At 43.0% G+C, this 22,451-nt stretch overlaps 3 protein-coding genes across 9 annotated transcripts in view; 2 read left to right on the forward strand and 1 right to left on the reverse strand.

Annotated features, from left to right (window-relative positions):
• Nucleotides 1-5,251, forward strand: part of LOC132995657 (NLR family CARD domain-containing protein 3-like) — a 61,230-nt gene extending 55,979 nt beyond the window's left edge. For all 7 annotated transcript variants that reach the window (XM_061065783.1, XM_061065760.1, XM_061065742.1 and 4 more), the window contains one exon: nt 3,770-5,251. In XM_061065783.1, coding sequence (XP_060921766.1) covers nt 3,770-3,776 — 7 coding nt within the window. In that variant the 3' untranslated portion in view covers nt 3,777-5,251. The remainder of the gene's footprint in view (nt 1-3,769) is intronic.
• Nucleotides 5,252-6,155: 904 nt separating this feature from the next.
• Nucleotides 6,156-14,295, forward strand: rbm34 (RNA binding motif protein 34). Its single transcript, XM_061026262.1, has 11 exons — nt 6,156-6,356; nt 7,110-7,269; nt 8,183-8,313; nt 8,409-8,622; nt 10,792-10,851; nt 11,161-11,204; nt 11,301-11,384; nt 11,471-11,534; nt 11,609-11,651; nt 13,416-13,534; nt 13,647-14,295. Exons 1-11 carry the CDS (start codon nt 6,334-6,336, stop codon nt 13,986-13,988), a joined length of 1,284 nt encoding a protein of 427 aa, XP_060882245.1. The 5' UTR covers nt 6,156-6,333; the 3' UTR covers nt 13,989-14,295.
• Nucleotides 14,296-15,757: 1,462 nt separating this feature from the next.
• On the reverse strand, nt 15,758-22,117 carry tomm20b (translocase of outer mitochondrial membrane 20b). The gene is made up of 5 exons (XM_061026409.1): nt 21,873-22,117; nt 18,579-18,625; nt 18,294-18,375; nt 17,982-18,124; nt 15,758-16,338 (listed from the first exon to the last, which is right to left on the reverse strand). Exons 1-5 carry the CDS (start codon nt 21,994-21,996, stop codon nt 16,294-16,296), a joined length of 441 nt encoding a protein of 146 aa, XP_060882392.1. The 5' UTR covers nt 21,997-22,117; the 3' UTR covers nt 15,758-16,293.
• Between the last annotated feature and the right edge of the window lie 334 nt (nt 22,118-22,451).

Here is a 22,451-nt window from a genome sequence, read left to right on the forward strand (position 1 = left end):
ATCAACATGGCGGCACAGAACGACTTCCGGTTCAAGCCATGAAAAATAAGAGACATGAGGAGTAGCCATTCAGATTCAGAGCAGTTAGACATTCTTCATCAAACTGATTAGAGCAAAGTTAATGTTTGTTATTTTTCTGTTATTTGAAGTCAGAATAAATTCAGTTTAATGATCTCTGAAATATGACGTGAAGTTCTGTTAACTTTGCACCAAACAAAGAAATGTTCTTCAGAGGGACACTTTTTCATTTCCCTGTGAGGACACTTGAGATAAATCACTTGAACCTTTACATCAGTAAACGTTGAATCAGCACTTCCTCTTTCCCCTGAGTGTGTTTAGGTCTTAACATGACCTGTGCTCAGGTGTGTTGGTGGGGCGTTGCTGTCTCAGGGGGCAGAAAGCAGCTGCACCATGGACCAACAAAAACCTGCTCTAAAGTCATGGTGCAGTATTTCCATGCTATTTAAAGGCTCCATTAGTAAGATGGTGAGATGCACAGACACAGACAGGTTCACATTGTTCTTCCACAAGGCTCGTAACACACACGGGGACAGATTACACACAGCACACCTGTGAGACACTGCAGTTCATCCAGGTGGAAATAACTCTTTAAAGTGTGTTTAATGTCTGCTGTTATTTCTGTCCCAAAAGGCCGAGAAAATCAGAAACTGCTGCTGCTAGATTTAAACACAGTTTACATGAATCAACAGTAAACACATCACTCAACTGTCTGTGACATGATGATGATGCCTTCAAGGACTCTCAGTAAACACATCACTCAACTGTCTCTGACATGATGATGATGCCTTCAAGGACTCTCGGTAAACACATCACTCAACTGTCTCTGACATGATGATGATGCCTTCAAGGACTCTCAGTAAACACATCACTCAACTGTCTGTGACATGATGATGATGCCTTCAAGGACTCTCAGTAAACACATCACTCAACTGTCTCTGACATGATGATGATGCCTTCAAGGACTCTCAGTAAACACATCACTCAACTGTCTGTAACATGATGATGATGCCTTCAAGGACTCTCGGTAAACACATCACTCAACTGTCTGTGACATGATGATGATGCCTTCAAGGACTCTCGGTAAACACACCACTCAACTGTCTGTGACATGATGATGATGCCTTCAAGGACTCTCAGTAAACACATCACTCAACTGTCTCTGACATGATGATGATGCCTTCAAGGACTCTCGGTAAACACACCACTCAACTGTCTGTGACATGATGATGATGCCTTCAAGGACTCTCGGTAAACACATCACTCAACTGTCTCTGACATGATGATGATGCCTTCAAGGACTCATCACTCAACTGTCTCTGACATGATGATGCCTTCAAGGACTCTCAGTAAACACATCACTCAACTGTCTGTGACATGATGATGCCTTCAAGGACTCTCAGTAAACACATCACTCAACTGTCTCTGACATGATGATGATGCCTTCAAGGACTCTCAGTAAACACATCACTCAACTGTCTGTGACATGATGATGATGCCTTCAAGGACTCTCAGTAAACACATCACTCAACTGTCTGTGACATGATGATGCCTTCAAGGACTCTCAGTAAACACATCACTCAACTGACATGATGATGCCTTCAAGGACTCTCAGTAAACACATCACTCAACTGTCTGTGACATGATGATGCCTTGAAGGACTCTCAGTAAACACATCACTCAACTGTCTGTGACATGATGATGCCTTCAAGGACTCTCAGTAAACACATCACTCAACTGTCTCTGACATGATGATGATGCCTTCAAGGACTCTCAGTAAACACATCACTCAACTGTCTGTGACATGATGATGATGCCTTCAAGGACTCTCAGTAAACACATCACTCTACTGTCTGTGACATGATGATGCCTTCAAGGACTCTCAGTAAACACATCACTCAACTGTCTCTGACATGATGATGATGCCTTCAAGGACTCTCAGTAAACACATCACTCTACTGTCTGTGACATGATGATGCCTTCAAGGACTCTCAGTAAACACATCACTCAACTGTCTCTGACATGATGATGATGCCTTCAAGGACTCTCAGTAAACACATCACTCAACTGTCTGTGACATGATGATGATGCCTTCAAGGACTCTCTGTAAACACATCACTCAACTGTCTCTGACATGACTATGATGCCTTCAAGGACTCTCAGTAAACACATCACTCAACTGTCTGTGACATGATGATGATGCCTTCAAGGACTCTCAGTAAACACATCACTCAACTGTCTGTGACATGATGATGCCTTCAAGGACTCTCAGTAAACACATCACTCAACTGACATGATGATGCCTTCAAGTACTCTCAGTAAACACATCACTCAACTGTCTGTGACATGATGATGCCTTCAAGGACTCTCAGTAAACACATCACTCAACTGACATGATGATGCCTTCAAGGACTCTCAGTAAACACACCACTCAACTGTGTCTGACATGATGATGCCTTCAAGGACTCTCAGTAAACACATCACTCAACTGTCTGTGACATGATGATGAGCCTTAAAGGACTCTCAGTAAACACGTCACTCAACTGTCTCTGACATGATGATGATGCCTTCAAGGACTCTCTGTAAACACATCACTCAACTGTCTCTGACATGATGATGATGCCTTCAAGGACTCTCTGTAAACACATCACTCAACTGTCTCTGACATGATGATGATGCCTTCAAGGACTCTCAGTAAACACATCACTCAACTGTCTCTGACATGGTGATGATGCCTTCAAGGACTCTCAGTAAACACATCACTCAACTGTCTGTGACATGATGATGATGCCTTCAAGGACTCTCAGTAAACACATCACTCTACTGTCTCTGACATGATGATGCCTTCAAGGACTCTCAGTAAACACGTCACTCAACTGTCTCTGACATGATGATGATGCCTTCAAGGACTCTCAGTAAACACATCACTCAACTGTCTGTGACATGATGATGCCTTTAAGGACTCTCAGTAAACACATCACTCAACTGTCTGTGACATGATGATGATGCCTTCAAGGACTCTCAGTAAACACGTCACTCAACTGTCTGTGACATGATGATGATGCCTTCATGGACTCTCAGTAAACACATCACTCAACTGTCTGTGACATGATGATGCCTTCAAGGACTCTCAGTAAACACATCACTCAACTGTCTCTGACATGATGATGATGCCTTCAAGGACTCTCAGTAAACACATCACTCAACTGTCTGTGACATGATGATGCCTTCATGGACTCTCAGTAAACACATCACTCAACTGTCTCTGACATGATGATGATGCCTTCAAGGACTCTCAGTAAACACATCACTCAACTGTCTCTGACATGATGATGCCTTCAAGGACTCTCAGTAAACACATCACTCAACTGTCTCTGACATGATGATGATGCCTTCAAGGACTCTCAGTAAACACATCACTCAACTGTCTCTGACACGATGATGCCTTCAAGGAGTCTCAGTAAACACGTCACTCAACTGTCTCTGACATGATGATGCCTTCAAGGACTCTCTGTCCCTTTAAGCTTCAAGTCACCAACACGAGTGACCACGAGAGCTGAAAGGTGGCGTGCTACTTTACACGCCCACTTCACTTCTGAGCAGGACTGAAGTCCCTGCTGCTCATCATACTGGATGTTCTGTATCACTGATAATCAGAATAATCCTGATAACGATGATATTATATGATCAGAATAATCATGAAGTCTCTCTCAGAGTCTAATCTCTCATTTATCTCTTTTTATATCAACAGGTGGTGATGAGTCTTTAAAGAGAGGATCCTGCTGATCACAGAGCTGGAAGCAGCAGCTGGTGTGTTGGTGAGTCTTTAACTGGGCTGTGTTACTGGGAGACTGACGGACCAATCACAGCGCAGATGACTCTCAGTGCTGCAGTCTGAGCTGCTCTGAGATCAGCTCCACCGTCACACACAGGACCATGACCTCGGACATTTTTCTATTCTCATATTCTGAATTTAAACTGCTTCATGACTCAACGACCGAAGATGAACTCTTTGATTTGGATATAAATGTTTCTGTTGCAGCGCCACCCTGTGGACATGTGTAGTGGTGCAGGTTATTCATTGACTCATATTCACAGATAACAGTAGAAGTTGATTCCACCTATGCAAGTTAAAGTGTGAAGTTGTGCTTTTAACCACGAGTCGTTGGTCGTCTGATAATAAATCAGTCGTCTCTTTGTTGGATCAAAACAAAGAGGAGGCTTCACTGAGTTTTTAAAAGAACTACAAACAGGATGTCTGGATCCAGGTGCAGAGTCAGCACCTGAATATTTGATGTAATATGAGATGATATAAAAAGAGCTGAATAACATGCAGACTCAATCATTGATATTCATTCATCATGTCAGGGTAACAACGGACACGTTATCAAACTATCTTTATTTTTAACTTCTGATGTTTATTACACTTTGATGTTTGAACCTTCTGTTTTTATTATCTCAGGATTTTAAATAGAAATTAATTCAATCTGTGGAGGGTTTTATTTGAATAATAATTCATGTTTAGGTTCTGTTGCTGCTATCACTGCTTTCTGCCAGCAGGTGTCACTGTTTCCACAGTTTTCTCCCAGACTGATCGATCTGAAGACATTATTTCTGTGTCAGGAAACACAAAGAAAGATAGATGATGCCAGCTCTTTTATTTGTTCTTATGTTTTTATATTTCATCTTCAAGTTTAATGTCTCTTTTTGTAATCACTGCCCCCTAGTGGACAGGAGTGTGGAGCGATTCAAAGGCAGAAAAAGAATCTTTGACTGGACTTCTGTAATGAAGTGAAGTGTGAAGGAAGTTGAGCTTTCTTTGAGTCTCTCTGTAGTTTGTAACTGAATACTTGGACTCTTCTTCACTTTAGAGGGAACATGTTCTCCTCCACATTTCTTCCTCGTCTGATCTAATTAACCCCGTGTTTTAAGATGGGCTGGTGTTTCTGCTCTTGGTGTAAACCCAGACACAGTGATCTTTCTGTCATGTTGTTCATGTGTGTTACTCTTGATAATTCACTCAAATAATGTCTTTATATTCTACAAGTGATTTACTTTTTAAATAACTGACACCATGTCAACACAAAGTTTCACTGCTTCCAATCCGCCTCTTATACGACGGCCATGTTGCATTAAATAACATCAACCACTTCTGTTTATTAAATATCACAGTGGGGATTTTATTAAGGCTGTACATTAATCTTCTTTGAAATTAAACTTCATTTGACTCAAACATGAAGTTGGTGTTATTTTCTGATGTTTATGTTTTTGTCCTCTTGAGTCGTTTGTTTTCAGATGTTCATCAGGCTCCAGGTCCCATCGAGGAAAAATTAATTCCTCATGATTTAATTCATGAAGCCGACCCGAAGTTTTGGATGACACAGTAAATATACACTTTAGTTCAGTATATAATTCATGTCATTATTTTAGTTTCATTGTGGACAAAAAAAAGCAGATTGGAGCATATTCTAGACAGACACAGCATGTCCCGGTTACCATAGTAACAGTCCCTGTAACCATAGTAAGCCATATAGTAACTCACTGTCCCTGTACCCTTAGTAAACCACTGTTCATGTTACCATGGTAACAGTCTGTCCCTGTAACTTTAGTAATTATAGAATTTCCCTCAGTATCAATAAAGTATCTATGTAACTCACTGTCCCTGTAGGCTAACCTTAATAACACACTTTCTGTCTATCTGTAACCATAGTAACTCACTGAACAATATAATCTAGTTTTTTAATAAAGACAAGTTTTTTACGTCTTGTTTCTGATAATAAAAACATGTTTTGAACAAAATAAATCCACAGAAAGCGGAACAAAAGGCTGCCGCACCTCCACCGTCGGTAGGATACTTTATAGTGTGACAAACAGCGGAAGTAAACAGCGCGAGCACCAGTTCTGAACGCAGCGGAACGGACACATTTCGACGTTGCACCAATTTATAAATACAAACGGAAGCGATACACACAACATTTAACCACAAGTGTATTTTAACCTACTGTTTCTTTGAGTATCTCTCTGTTTCACGATGATATACCGTAAAGTTTATTTTTACCTGTGTTTAATAAACGTTTATAACACAAACGGAAAAACTATGCGGAACCTTTGCGCTGCTTGGATCGCGTTCCCTGTAGGAGATAATTCGCAGTGGGACGGTCGTGATTCTGAAGTAGAAACGTGTGAAAGTGCGGCAGCGATCATGTAATCTCAGTCTTGTTAAATTTGTGTGTTTACGCTTCATTTTATCAAATATATTTACTGCTGACACTGAACACACCGGAAGTTCGTCTTTGAGTGACTCTGGAAGAAACCATGAAGAAGAAACTGAAACAGAGGTTTGTTTACACTCTTTAACAGCCACACTAAACGTTACTTATTCATGTTACTTGTTGATTTACTCACAATGTAATCTCTTAGTTTAATGAGGGGGGATATCGGTTCATGTCAGATCTTATAGTAGAGGAACAAACCCCCCAAAAGAGAGAGACCCCTCCCCGAGGTAGAACAAAACACGACCACATTCTTTCATAACTTCAACACGTCTACTTTATGAAAACTCACCAATGCGTCACCAGCGCCCCGTGTTTAAATTGCACTTTTGATGTATACAGTTTGTCCAGTTTTCAACAGATTGCACAGTTTTAGTAGAGAAATAGTCCAGGTAATAGACCAGGTAATAGTCCAGGTAATAGACCAGGTAATAGTCCAGGTAATAGTCCAGGTAATAGACCAGGTAATAGACCAGGTAATAGACCAGGTAATAGTCCAGGTAATAGACCAGGTAATAGTCCAGGTAATAGACCAGGTAATAGTCCATGTAATAGACCAGGTAATAGACCAGGTAATAGACCAGGTAATAGTCCAGGTAATAGACCAGGTAATAGACCAGGTAATAGTCCAGGTAATAGACCAGGTAATAGACCAGGTAATAGACCAGGTAATAGTCCAGGTAATAGTCCAGGTAAATGACCTCCTGTGGCGTTCTGTGGTGCATCTTGGGGGAATGAGTCTTGAGTCTCCTGTGATGTGGATGTGGTTCTTTGCTGTGTCTTTCATGTTTTCTTGCTGATGTTTATTTCTGTCCTCAGCGAAGAGGCGTCGCCGGGACAACAGTCAGACGACTACGTGGTCGGTCTGGTGTCGGGAAGTTTGTTCCAGGAGAGTTCTGCAGCCTCTGGATCATCGCTGTCGTCTTTGTTCAGCACCGCTGCACCGGCTGCATCTGTGCTGTTCCAGCCTGCTCCCCAGGTGACACACACACACACACACACACACACACACAGACACACACACACACAGACACACACACACACAGACACACACACACACACACACACACACAGACACACACACAGACACACACACACACACACACACACACAGACACACACACAGACACACACACATACACACACACACACACACACACACACACACACACACACAGACACACACACACACACACACAGACACACAGACACACACACACAGACACACACACACACACACACACACAGACACACAGACACACACACACACACACAGACACACACACACAGACACACAGACACACAGACACACACACAGACACACAGACACACAGACACACACACAGACACACACACACACACATACACACACAGACACACACAGACACACACACAGACACACACACACAGACACACACACACACACACACACACACACACACACACAGACACACACACACAGACACACACACACACACACACACACACACACAGACACACACAGACACACACAGACACACACACAGACAGACACACACACACACACACACACACACACAGACACACACACACACACACACAGACACACACACAGACACACACACACACAGACACAGACACACACACAGACACACACACACACAGACACACACACACAGACACACACACACACACACACACACAGACACACACAGACACACACACACACACACACACACACAGACACACACACACACACACACACACACAGACACACACACACACAGACACAGACACACACACACACACACACACACACACACACACACACACACACACACACACACACAGTTAGAGTTGAACTTCCATTTGATGCATTACTGAGTGTGTTTTTGTTGTCGTTGTCATGGCAGCCTGTTCAGAAGAGCGCAGAAGAAAAAGAGCCGCAGAAAGAAGGTGCGGAGGTGAAACCTCTCGGTCAGCAGAAGAAGAAGCAGAAGACGCTGAAGGAGAAATCAGAAGCTGAAGAGAAGCTGGAGAACAGGTGAGGAGTCTTCTCTCAACCCACCACGGAGGACAAATCCTAAAACCTGTGTGATATCCTGGATTTATTTGTCCCTTTGCCACCGTGTTGTTCAGGGAGAGCAGTTTACTGAACGCAGACGAGGAAGAGCACGGGCAAGAGACGTCGGTGAAGAAGAAGAAGAGGAAAGCTCCGGAGCCGGGCGAGGAGAACGACGTGGAGAAATGGGTGATGAAGAGACAGAGAAAGAGAGACATGAAGCAGGAGGACGCGGTCAAGACCAAGAGGACGGTGTTTGTAGGGAACCTGCCCGTCGGCTGCACCAAGAAGGTAAAGAGATGTTCAGGAAGGAACTCGATCCACAGCTTGTTTGTTTCTTCTTCTGTGCCTTTTTAGTTCATTTGTCTTCGATGTTCAGTTTCAAATCATTTTCACCCGAAAAAGAGAAAGAACTACCAAAATAAAAGCCTCAGATGGAATATTTCACTCACTCATTTTTGCAAAAATAAAATACTGAAACTAAAAGAAGACAGCCGCTTTAAATAAAAGTGTCTCTTATTTTCCCTCCTTGAACAAAAAGCAAGATTTACAAACTCGGACTCAGTGGGAAGTTGAAACGCAAAACGCAAGACAACATTTTTTAACTGCAGATTTGAGACATGGCTTTAGGGCACACTGACACGTGTCCCAACAGATTATCTGTTCAGATTATCTTGTAGTGTGAGCGGTCCAAAGATCCAATCTTAACGTCCCCGATCTGCCCGGCGATCGTCGGGGACGCAACGATTTATTTCAAACATGTTTGATATTTAGAATTTAAAATCTTGATGTTTACGTCATGAAAGTGTCCGGCAGAAGTCGTGTGTGACTACAATATAATCACGAGAGACAAGGGAGGACTGTAGTCATGGCGACCAGCAGCAGGACGCAACCCGGCATTTTCTTTTTTTTTACTTTTCAGTACAGATCATCAGTGCAGCACTTTTCTGAAACTTGTCTCCATATATCTACGATTGTATCAACTTTTCTATTTCCTACAACAACTTCCACTTCCTTCTCTTTCACTGTTTGAGAGGTGATACGGTGCAGCTAATTCTTTAAAGGCTTTGACTTGGAACAGGATGGTGTATCGGTCAGGATACAGAGTGAATGATGAGGAGACGTAGATGGTCTTAAACTGCCTTGTGGTCCAGCAGTGTTTATTCACTGACATCCAGTATTGTACGTATTTAGATTTAGTCTGTAACAAGAAAGAAAGGTAAACAAAGATTGATTAGGAAACAAACAATAATTTCTAACATAAATATATTCATTAGAATTATTAGAGTACAACAAATATAAATGGCAGATGTTGGAGCCATGGATTGATATAATTGTCTTTGTAATATTTATTTAAGGTTAAGGTAGTTTGTTATATATTGGTGTTTTGGGTTGTTATATCATTTATTAGGATTGTGTTGAGTGGGGGGATGTCGGGTCACATGGGTATGGGCGGAGATGTGTTGATTTAACTCACCTGTTCACCTTGGTGGAGGAGAGGGGGCGAGCTGGGTTGCCGTATTTTTTGTTGACCGCTATAGTTTGTAGTTCACTGTGATTATGAGTTAATGCACGTTGTTATAAGTTAAGTTGATTATCTTTTTTACGTCAATAAAAAAGTCAAACTTATTTTTACGCATCACAGTATTCTTTTGAAAGCGCGTCGGACAAATACATTAGGCCCAACCTCAGCCTCTCAGCGGCTTCATCTTCAGGAACGCCGCTACAGCAGAAATGAGCTCTCTAGGTAAATGAGCTACTCCACATAAACTTTACCGTCTAGGTTTAAAAGTAACACTGGCGCCATCTGCTGGTAAACAAAGAGTGTTACAAGATGGCGTCCATAGACGGACTTACTGTCAACACGTGGAATCAATTAACCTCCCATCAGAAAAGGCACGGCTTAAAACTACTGCAAAACATTCAACAATAAACCGGAGCATAAAGACAATAACATGTTTGTCCAGCTCAGCAGAAGGCTACAGGTGTAATTATCAAACCAACATTAACATCAGTCATTGAAACACTGTTGGATATCCACACAAGGACAGCAGGATCATAACAAAGGTCAAATTGAACATAAACTATGTTGCAGAGTACAGCCGCTCTCATCTCTGACGACACGCATTGAGGTAAACTGTTCATGAGATGTTTACGTCATCAACATGCAGGAGGAGCGTGAGCAATTAACAGGAACGCCACGGACGCTCGGAGCCTTTTATACGTTCACCAACCGTCGTCCTTTTGTTTTATTCAAATGAAACTTTATTAACAACTGTCAACGCTCCGTCCCGATTTCACTCGTACAGCGTGAGCTCTCCGGTCGTGTCTGACAATCGGGTCGTACAGTGTGAGCACGCCAATCTCAAGGTCTGGTCGGGCGTCGTGAACGATTCGGTCGTTCAGTGTGAGCCAAAGCTTTGAAGTTCATCGTTGTGTCGTCTTGTTTTTCTCTTCCAGACTCTGCAGAGTCTCTTCAGGGAGAAAGGATCCATCGAGACCATCCGGTTCCGCTCCGTGGTAAAAACAAGCACACACACACACACACACACACACACACACACACACACACACACACACACACACACACACACACACACACACACACACACACACACACACACACACACACACACACACACACACACACACACACACACACAGTTTTGTTCTCAAAGACGGATGGTTTCTTCACTTCCTGTCTCATGATGTGTTTGTGGGTGGAGCCGTGACTTGAGGAACCAATGGGTGACTTGATGCAGTCTATGTTCTGGATTTCGTGGTTTAAGGAATGTGTCACATGTTTGTTTGTTTGTTTGTTTCCTGCAGGTGCGAGAGGATCCGTCCATATCCCGTAAAGTCGCCGTCATTCAGTACGTTTCTCTCTCTCTCCTGTAGAGTTAACGGTCGAGTCGCTGCCGTTAAGCTCCTCCCATTAATCAGCTGCTTGTTTCTGTTTTTCTCCACAGACGTAAAGTCCATCCCAAGAAGCAGAGCATCAACGCCTACGTGGTGTTTAAAGACGAGGAGGGCGTGGCCAAGGCGTTGGAGAGGTCAGGCGGCGGCTCGGTGATTCACACGAACACGACGGCGCTCTGACAGAGTTCGAAATGAAAAGTGTGATTGTGTCCCCCGACAGGAACGGCATGGAGATCGAGAAAGACTTTCACATCCGCGTGGACCGAGTGACGGACAGCTCGGCGGTGAGTCTCCAGATTCTAAACGCTAACGTAACGGCGTGTTGAAGACGTGCTGACATTTCTCTCTCTTCCTGCAGCACGACCACAAACGCTCCGTGTTCGTGGGGAACCTTTCATTTGGTGAGTCTCCAGAGAGAGAGAGAGAGAGAGAGAGACAGAGAGAGACAGAGACAGAGAGAGAGACAGAGAGAGAGAGACAGAGAGAGAGACAGAGAGAGACAGAGAGAGAGAGAGAGAGAGAGAGAGAGACAGAGAGAGACAGAGAGAGAGACAGAGAGAGACAGAGACAGAGAGAGAGAGTCACTGTGTGTATGTGTGTGTGTGTCTGTGTGTGTCTGTATGTGTGTGTCTGTGTGTGTGTGTGTGTCTCTGTCTGTCTGTGTGTGTGTGTGTGTGTGTGTGTCTGTGTGTCTGTGTGTGTGTGTGTCTGTGTGTGTGTGTGTGTCTGTGTGTGTATGTGTGTGTCTGTGTGTGTGTGTGTGTGTGTGTGTGTGTGTGTGTGTGTGTGTGTGTGTGTGTGTGTGTGTGTGTGTGTGTGTGTGTGTGTGTGTGTGTGTGTGTGTGTGTGTGTGTGTGTGTGTGTGTGTGTGTCTGCGATGCGAGCTGTCATGAAAACCTGATTCAGGCCAGCGAGCACGTTTCATACTGACTGCAGTCAAAGCGCGAGCGCTCAACAGGCCCGAAGAAAGTACTTCCGGGCCCAGTTCACACATACTCTGTGCGCGCCGCGGTCCGTCAGCGCCGCGCACTACGCCGTACTTAGCTGTCACTCTAGTTGATCATTGTGTTCACACAGGGCGCGCTGCGGTCCGTCTCCGGAGCGTGCCACCAACGGCACTGCGCTCTGCTCCGTTTCAAATACACAGCGAGTCTATTTTCACCGGAGTATGCTGCAGGAACGCGTCAAGCTGGACAGAATATGACAGCCCGGACAGGAAGTCAGACAAGGAAACACACAGAGCATCCGGTCAATTTCAAAATAAAACACAATATACGGACTCGCGATTGTATTTTTCATCACTTTATCAACATGACGTCAAAACAGGAACCGAATTAACAACAACGCATCCTCAGAAAGACAAAGCAACATGTTGTTTGCATGTTTTTCTCTTTATTCCCGCGGGATCTTGTAGTTCTCCTGTGATGTGTCATGGGTGCGCTACGCTGCGCTGACGTCACAGAAACGGATCCAGTGTGAATGGGCGCGAGCCGTCCGACGGAGCAAAACCGTGGCGCTGACGCAGTATGTGTGAATTGGGTGTTGTCACGTGGCTAATTTACATAACGTTATTTTCCTGTGAAAACACTGTGGAAAGATTCAAAGTTAAACATCTTGTCTGATCATAATGTTTGGTATCCAGAGGTAAAGAGAGAGAGAGAGATATGTGTTCTGAAGGTAACTTCATCCAGCCCTATGCTTCATTATTATCTCAGGAAACATTAAAGTGACAGCTGGTCAACACACGTAATAAGAGAGAGAATATAAACTTAATGAGAATCAGCAGGAGATAAAACATCAGGTTCATATATTATAATGTTTCATATTTAATGATAGAAGAGAAAATATTGTCACACTTGATGACTGTATGATGATGTTCTCTCAGACTCAGAGATACCTGCACAGTGACTGTCCTTCACATCACCTCTTAGTGGAACATGGTAAGACCTGTTCTGCAAATTCATCCCATTTCTAAAAAGGGACTGAAGGTTGGGAGCATCATGGGGGTCTTCATGTTTCACTGAAGCTTTATCAAAAAGTTAGAACAGAACATAGATATCAACAAACAATTGTGTTTTTCTTATTGTTTGCTTCTTTAGTCTAAACTCTTCTGTAAATTCACATTTTAAAGCTGATATTTTAAAAAAAATCGTGTGTGTGTGTAGAGATAAATGAGCTGGCTGTTCGACGACACTTTGAGGAGTGTGGTGCCGTGGAGGCGGTCCGGTTGGTGCGAGACCAGAACTCTGGACTGGGGAAAGGATTCGGCTACGTGCTCTTCGAGGTAACGTTTTAATTTAACCAGAAATCCTGGAATCAGGACGAAATGTTTACAAACACAAAATCAAGAACTTATACTTGTTTGTGTACTTCCTGTTTGTGTCCGCCCCTCGCAGAGCGCTGACTCGGTGCAGCTGGCGTTGGAGCTCAATGGCACCAAACTGGAGGGCCGGTCGGTCCGGGTGAAGAGGTCGGTGAAGAAGGAGAAGCTGAAGAAAACTGACGGCAAAGGAACCACGGGGAAGGCCGGCAGGGGCCCCGCCAAGGGCCCCACAAAGGGCCCAATGAAGGGTCCTTTTAAGGGCCCGGGGAGGGAGCGAGGAGGCTTCAAGAACTTCTCTGGAAATCAGCAGAAATTGCCCAGAAGCTCGGGCTCCTTCAAAGGAGAGATGACGGATCCGAACAAAAAGATTAAAAAGAAGAAGAAAGTGAAGCCCAATAAGAAGGTTCATATCTGACGTCTGAGGGGGGGGGGACGCCATGATGCCGCTCTTTCTGCTGTAAATGGACCAATAGGAGAGCAGCAGCAAGGTGTTCCAGACGGAGTGATCTGGAGGTTTTAGAGTTGCAGTGAATCCTGTTTGTTCATCGTTTGTCTCCAGGAAGGATTCAACTTTTCTACTCTGAACAAAATAAAAATGTTTTCAAGGTAACGGGTTTGAATCCCGCTCATGACCTCTTTGTCCCGCTGTTGTAGGGATCGTGTTGAGTCTGTTTTCAGATATCTGTCATTACTAAAGATAATAAATCACATTTCACCTAAAACATGACTGTGATGTGTTTTTATCTTCTTTCACCTGCAAACCATCAACAGTGTTTAAAAAAGAAGAAGAAGAAGAGGGCCCTTTCCGAATATCCACAGTTCAGTAGGCAGTACGTACTTTTCAGTAGGGAGTTTCAGTATACTGAACTTTCGTGGTCATTCAGTATGGATACTAACTTCCGGGTTTCATGCAGTATGGATCGGATGCGTGCTTTCAGGAAATGAATTGTATTTTACCCACAATGCTGTGCGAAATTAAACGTAAATCGTCACGTCACGTCCGCCTCCAAATCAAAACAAAGGAGCGTGGATTAATAGAATCAATTTTTAATCTAGAGTTAAAGTCCCGACTGAAATCACTACTTTTAATTAACAACAGAAAATAAAACAAATATCTACATTATTATAAAACCTTTCCCCCTCTATTTAAATAATGATTTCACTATTTAAATGTGTCTTTATTGGTTTATTTTATATTCTGTATATTACTGTCTTTCATTTGATCTTTATGTACTGTATGTTATTTACTTATTTAATCTTTTACTTGAATTACATTGTGATATTGTTTTTTGTTTACCTGACTGTATATGAGCATTACTCTTCTTGAATAAAGCTAAACAAAAAAACAAAAAAAACGGGTGAATGCGGCCGGTTCGGGAAACGTAAATGACGTCACTTCCTTACTGAATGAATCAGAAGAAGTAGGAACAAATATCTGCCTACTGAATAGTAGATACTAAACAGTAATCAGCAGATAGTAGGTACTAAACAGTATACAGCAGATAGTAGGTACTAAACTGTAAACAGCAGATAGTAGGTACTAAACAGTATACAGCAGATAGTAGGTACTAAACAGTAAACAGCAGATAGTAGGTACTAAACAGTAAACAGCAGATAGTAGGTACTAAACAGTATACAGCAGATAGTAGGTACTAAACAGTAAACAGCAGATAGTAGGTACTAAACAGTATACAGCAGATAATAGGTACTAAACAGTAAACAGCAGATAGTAGGTACTAAACAGTATACAGCAGATAGTAGATACTAAACAGTATACAGCAGATAGTAGATACTAAACAGTATACAGCAGATAGTAGGTACTAAACAGTATACTGCAGATAGTAGATACTAAACAGTATACAGCAGATAGTAGGTACTAAACAGTAAACAGCAGATAGTAGGTACTGACTACTGACAGATTGAAGAGGTACTTGGCAATTCGGATGCAGCCGAGGTCACCTTTACTGACACAGTCCCCGCACGCCGCGTACCATGCATTACAGAGTGGATACAGCATTGGAGGTGGTGCCCCGGTCATTCCTATGAAAGCTGTTCAGGGGCGCACGGAGAAAAAAATCAGACTGGTGTGACCTGCGGTGTAAAAGAGCTTTGAGTAGTCAGAAGACTAGAAAACACCTGCGTCTGCTCCATCACAACATTTGAAATAATCACAGATCACAGAGCTCCAGAGTTTGTTCACTTTTTATTGATTTTTTTTCTTTCCTCTTTAAGATGAACAGAACATTTCATCACTTTTTAAAAAGTGTTTCGAGTTCGAGAACCGAAAACAGAAAGACGACCGATTACAAAACAATAAATACTCTGTGGCCTCCAAATCCTGTAACCTTCTGATATCATAAACAAACACGACAGACTGGAAACCTGAAGCATGAAGCGGGCAGGATGTGCGCCCACGCCGCCCTGAAAGAAGAACAAGCCAATGTCCTGTTATCACACATGTAACGATGGAGGAGCGGGGGCGGGCGCTCGCTTTGCTCTCTAAAGGTTAATGATCGTTTAATACGGGTCATTTAAGTAAAAAAACAAACGCTACTGTCGCGGGTAAACCAGGAATACAAAATTAATTTCCTTTAGGACGCCTTGATGGGGGGAGTGAGAGACGTCGGCCGGAGTGATGGAGGCCGAGGCGTTGGCAGGTCAGAATGGAAGGAGGAGGAGTCCACGAGAGGAGGGCGGGTTGTTCCTGTTGATCCCTCGCCTTACTCTATATCGTCCTCGCTCAGACTCTGTGCACTCACAATACGCTGCAGGACAAAAACAAACAAAGAAACAGTTAGAGCCGTAGAGAGGAAGGAATCCATCGATAAAACCTGCAGGCGGACTCACACACTGTCTGAACTGCACAAAAACTTTTTTCTTTATCTTACTTTGTCTTTTTATGTTTTATATTTATATATGCTTTTTATTTCTATTAATATTATAGTTTTGGTTATAGTATTATAGTTTTTTTTTGATCCTTTAATCACTTTCTTTTCCTGCTCTTACCTTCTTATTGCTGTTATCTTTTGATTTTTTTCAGCTCTTTTAGTTTCTTACATCTTTTTAAATCTTTGGTCCTCTTGGTCTCAGCTCGTGTTGTTGGGTTCTTATGATGGTTCTTATGATGGTTCTTGTGATGGTTCTTGTGATGGTTCTTGTGATGGTTCTTGTGATGGTTCTTGTGATGGTTCTTGTGATGGTTTTTGTGATGGTTTTTGTGATGGTTCTTATGATGGTTCTTGTGATGGTTCTTGTGATGGTTCTTATAATGGTTCTTATGATGGTTCTTGTAATGGTTCTTGTGATGGTTCTTATAATGGTTCTTATAATGGTTCTTGTGATGGTTCTTATGATGGTTCTTGTGATGGTTCTTGTGATGGTTCTTGTGATGGTTTTTGTGATGGTTTTTGTGATGGTTCTTATGATGGTTCTTGTGATGGTTCTTATGATGGTTCTTATGATGGTTCTTATAATGGTTCTTATGATGGTTCTTGTAATGGTTCTTGTGATGGTTCTTGTGATGGTTCTTGTGATGGTTTTTGTGATGGTTCTTGTGATGGTTCTTATGATGGTTCTTATGATGGTTCTTGTGATGGTTCTTATCATGGTTCTTGTGATGGTTCTTGTGATGGTTCTTATGATGGTTCTTGTAATGGTTCTTATGATGGTTCTTGTGATGGTTCTTATGATGGTTCTTATGATGGTTCTTATGATGGTTCTTGTGATGGTTCTTGTGATGGTTCTTATGATGGTTCTTATAATGGTTCTTATAATGGTTCTTGTGATGGTTCTTATGATGGTTCTTGTGATGTTCTTGTGATGGTTCTTGTGATGGTCGGGTTATATATGTCTGTTGGGTATCGTGCACTTTGGGTTCTTTTCTGTTGAATTGTATTTAATAAATTTTTGTATTTTGCATTCGTTATGTTCTTGCTGTTGTTTATGTTCTTCTGTGTTTGGTTTAGTCATCATCCTGAGATTTAACACAGTTTGTAAATTCCTCCACCAGGGGGCTCTCAATCCAAACAAAAAGAAAAGTTGACGTCGAGGCTGGCGGGGAATCATGGGAGTGATCGTCTTTACTGCTACCTTCACGTCTTGTCATTAATATATTGCTACACCTATTTAGTCCAGATCAAATCGATAAGAACAGACTTGTCTTGGAGTACTAAAACACAACCTAGGACTCTATAACTGTTGCCATGGTAACCACGTACAAGTATTACATCGTGGTTTGAATGAGGTCCAGGACAGTCAGGCAGGTGTTACAGCTACCTGGATCACAGAAGACCACATGGTGAAGCTACCCGTCTGATTCTGGACTACTTAACGAGGTGTGGAGGCTTCAAAGCGGCTGCACAGAGGGGCTCCAAAGTAAACACATTAACCACAAAGAAGGAGGTCTCACCTGGCTGATGGTGGGCAGTTTGGTGAGCAGCATCTGGAAGACGGGCGGAGGCAGAGTCTGTTGCAGCACCTGCAGCAGCTGCTGGGGCTGACCGCACACCGCGATGGCGTTGGTCAGGTGGTCCACACCTTTCTCATAGTCTCCTGAAGGGCAAAATATGAGGACACAGTAAGGCCGACTTCACAAAACTCCAGAAACCGTCCAGACATTTGAGGTGCATGTGAGAATGAACAAAGACTCCAGGCGCCGTCTTTTAAAGGTCAAAAGTTCAGCCTAAACGCGGCAGAGCGAGAGCAGAAAGAGAGGTGTTACCCTGAGCCAGCAGCTCCTCCCCGAGCTGGATCTCCTCCAGGAAGAACTTCTGCACGGCCTCTGCGTCCTTCAGGTCGGGGAGCTGCAGAAAAACACAACGCTCAGAACTCCTCTCCTTTCCTTCTGGTCCACGACATGGAGACAGCTTAAATCACACCCACAGTGAAATGCTTTGAAACTGTCCCGAGTAGATCAGTCACGGCTTTAACGTTTCCTCACATTCTGGAGCCAGTAGAGAACGATTGATTGCACCAACGTGAAGTATGAAGAAGACGCTGTACTTACCTTTGCGATGCCGGCCCTGTCTTTGGCTACCTTCTGCTTTCTCCTCCCTGCAACGGGAACACAAACAAGACGGTCAGATCCACGAGAACAAAGCTGAGCCTTCAGCGGGACAAACACACTTTTTATGTGCATGTGTGTCACTGCACAGATTTGGATATTAAAGGAAGAACGTGCAACTTCTTGATCCAGTAGATGTCGCCCTTGAGCTCCAGCATGAAACCAAAACAAACTTCCTGTTAGGCCACACCTCCTCCATCCTGAAGCCTCCGCTCTCCTCCAGAGACACACCTCCAACCCCTCTACACTCACGTTCAACCGAAGGAGTCAAGCTCGAGCTGCAATCACCTGTGATTGTTATCGCTCTAATGTTAGCTCGTAGCTTCACATTGTTGTGTTAGCATGCTAATGTTAGCACTCTTTAGTTAGCTCGTAGCTTCACATTGTTGTGTTAGCATGCTAATGTTAGCGCTCTTTAGTTAGCTGGTAGCTTCACATTGTTGTGTTAGCATGCTAATGTTAGCTCTCTTTAGTTAGCTTGTAGCTTCACATTTCATGTAAACTGACACAGAATGAGCGTGATCTAAAAACTCTTACTAACATCCAAATAATCAGTGAGTATGTTCTTCTTCTTCTCTCTAGTTCTTAGTTCTCTAGTTAAAACAGCTTTTATACACAAGGGGAGGAGCCGGCTGTCCCGTCCAAGTAAACACGGCTCTGACAACAACACAGCCAGCGGGACTCGAGCTTCTCCCTCATTGTAGACAGTCATGACTCAGAGACACATTTACACAGACTTTATGATTTATTTATGTGGAACATGTTGATCATTCTTCCTGTTGAATTTACGAGTTATTCCAAAGTAAATCTCAACTCTTAATCAAAATTAATTATTTATCAAGCAAGAGAGTTGAATATTTGTGTTCCAGCTCCTTAAAATCTGAAGGTTTGCTGCTGGTATTTGTATTTATGAGAGACACTTCAGGGTCTCCGGGTTGGTAAGGTCGTCAAAAGTTTAGATAGCTAAATACCTTTTTGATACCACATGTTTTAAAGATGTTACATCCTCTCTCATTAAAATCAGCCATAGAATCGAAAAGTACAGAATCTTTAAAGAAACTTCAGATCTTCAGTCGTACTTTCACACGGTCCAAATCATATAAATCTGTCGGAGTTTGCGTGCAATTTTCGGTGATTAAAATCAAGAAATGATCCAACACTGGGTGTGTCGGACTTTCTGTGTTTTTGTTGTTGTGGTGTCAAAAGAGGAACCGATGTCGTTTGAGTTTTAAGAGAGACGGATTCCTCTCGCTGAAGGGTTAATGATTGGACAGTTCACACTGAGCTCAACGTGTGGAACAAAGAATCATTAACCCTTCACAAACTGAGGGACTGAACGGACTTAGTACATCTTTTCTAACTAAGCTCAGCCGTCATCACGTCCTTTGTACTTTCATATTGATTCTCCAAGTCTGTGAGGTCACATTCTGTTTTGGCGTTGAGGAAGCACGGCACAGCGGGAGCTACACAGACAGACAGACAGACAGACAGACAGACAGACGCACGCACGCACGTTGTTGTTGTTGTTGTGAAACAGACTCTATCAATGAGTCTGCGGAGGTGCACACAAACAGGGCCGGTGTTGTGACAACATGTCACTGAGAGAATGAAACTAGAGCGATGTTAGAAAGTAGTGACGTAATCGGCAAACCTAGCCTAAATCCTGTGACTTTATCCTGACCTTGCCGGTAACGTCAAGGTCAAACCACACATTTCAACCAGAGGTGTCACTAGGGCTGGACGATAAATCCTATTTGTGGTTTAGGAGGATTTTCAAAATTGATAATCTAGATTATTATCTCCTTAATTTACTCCGCTGCTCCCCCCTGGGCCCCCACGGCTCAAATCCCTCCGCCCTTGTTTACTCGCTACAGAGCGGCCCCAGGTATGTGACATAAGTAAGACATTCTTATTAGTAGGTCTACTTTAAGCCGTATTAACCTGAAGACCTCGTGGACTCATGTAAGATGATTAATCAGCACGGAAAAGAGAGAAACTTCAGGGACAGAAGTTAAAGACTGGGGCTGTCAACATCAACTAGTAAACGCAGCTTTTTTGTCCCTTCAGGCTCTCCGTAGATACTCGTCCTCAGTGTCTCCCTGTAGTCTCAGTGATGTAAAAGAAGAACACTGCTGCATCCTTGAATGTCTCATTTCACTTTAACAAACTCTCAGACAGTAATATCCACCTGATGACATCACACATTGACCTGATGACATCACACACTGACCTTATGACATCACACATTGACATTATGACATCACACACTGACCTGATGACATCACACACTGACCTGATGACATCACACATTGACCTTATGACATCACACATTGACCTGATGACATCACACATTGACCTTATGACATCACACACTGACCTGATGACATCACACACTGACCTTATGACATCACACATTGACCTTATGACATCACACACACACTGACCTTATGACATCACACATTGACCTTCTGACATCACACATTGACCTTATGACATCACACACTGACCTTTGTTAACGTTCATTTGACCTCAGTTTGGGATCCCTAACCACTTCCTGTGTTTAAACTCATGTCCTTCACTCTACCGGAAGGGCATTACTTTATTTCAAAATAAAAGCACACAGCTAGTTAACTCTCATCTTAAGGCAGTACAAAACTTCAAAATAAAAGCCTAACAATTTTTATTTTTAAATACAAAACAACGGAATTTTAAAATGCTAATTTATATGTTGTGTCTAATCACGATTAAACATTTTAAAATGTTTACAGCCCGAGTAAAAAGTGAACGGAGCTCGTCATGAGAGCTTCATCACATTAAACAGAACAAAGGTGCACGTAACAGAGTAAATCATGTCAAATGAAATTCAACTAAATCTATACATTTACAATTAAATATTTGGTTAACGTTCAGCCGAATTGAGCCGAAGACATTGTGTTGTGTTTTTGGATGTTAATGAATCACTTTTAAGTTTTTTAAACGACAGTTTATGGATCAAATCTTAAAATGAGGAGAAAGCTAAAGGGGGTTCGGCAGGAGAGCCTTATGGAACATACGGCTAGTATGGCCACTACAGGGCGGGTTAGAGAAGCTAATACTGTGAAGACCGGCTGGCCGAACCAAAACAAAACAAACCGAGAATTACCGAGCCGAACCGAGCCACACTGGACCGGATCTGAGCTCTGAGGCCTGATGGAGGAGGAAGAGGAAGAGGAGGAGGAGGAGGAGGTCAACACTCACGTTCCCGCAGCCTGTTCTTAAAGTTGGGGTCACTCCGCCGTTTTCTGTCGAAATAAATGCAGTAACCGACGAACAGAGCTCCGCACACCCCCGCGGCCAACGCGCTGGTCCTCCCGCCCATCATAACTCCCGGGACCCGGTCCGTTTGAGCAGGATTTACGGTGAATTTGTCGGTTTTCTGTAACCGGTTGTCGGCTAACGGAAGGAGACTGGAGGAGCAGCTCAGGGCTGAAGGACCCGTCAGGACCCCGATGTTTGACAGCCTGTAGGCGTCTTTGAAGTGCCTGATTAAAAATGAAAAGACGGGCCAAAATACAAGATGTCTACTGAATTAAATTATGAAATGACCTTAATTCCTGTCTCATGACTTTAACGGGCCAATCAGTAAGATATGTAGTAAATACAATTTTAAAATGACCTTACTATGATCAGACATTAAGGAAACATGCTATGTTGAAGTGCTGGCTTCTCTGACTAACAATGCAGCAGCCAGTATGTCCTCCTACTAACTTTAGATTCTGGTCCTGAATTAGGTTTGCCACCCGTCCCGTAAAATACGGAATCGTCCCGTATTTTACA

The sequence above is a fragment of the Labrus mixtus genome, chromosome 2 (assembly GCF_963584025.1).
Source record: "Labrus mixtus chromosome 2, fLabMix1.1, whole genome shotgun sequence".
NCBI classification, from domain to species: domain Eukaryota; kingdom Metazoa; phylum Chordata; class Actinopteri; order Labriformes; family Labridae; genus Labrus; species Labrus mixtus.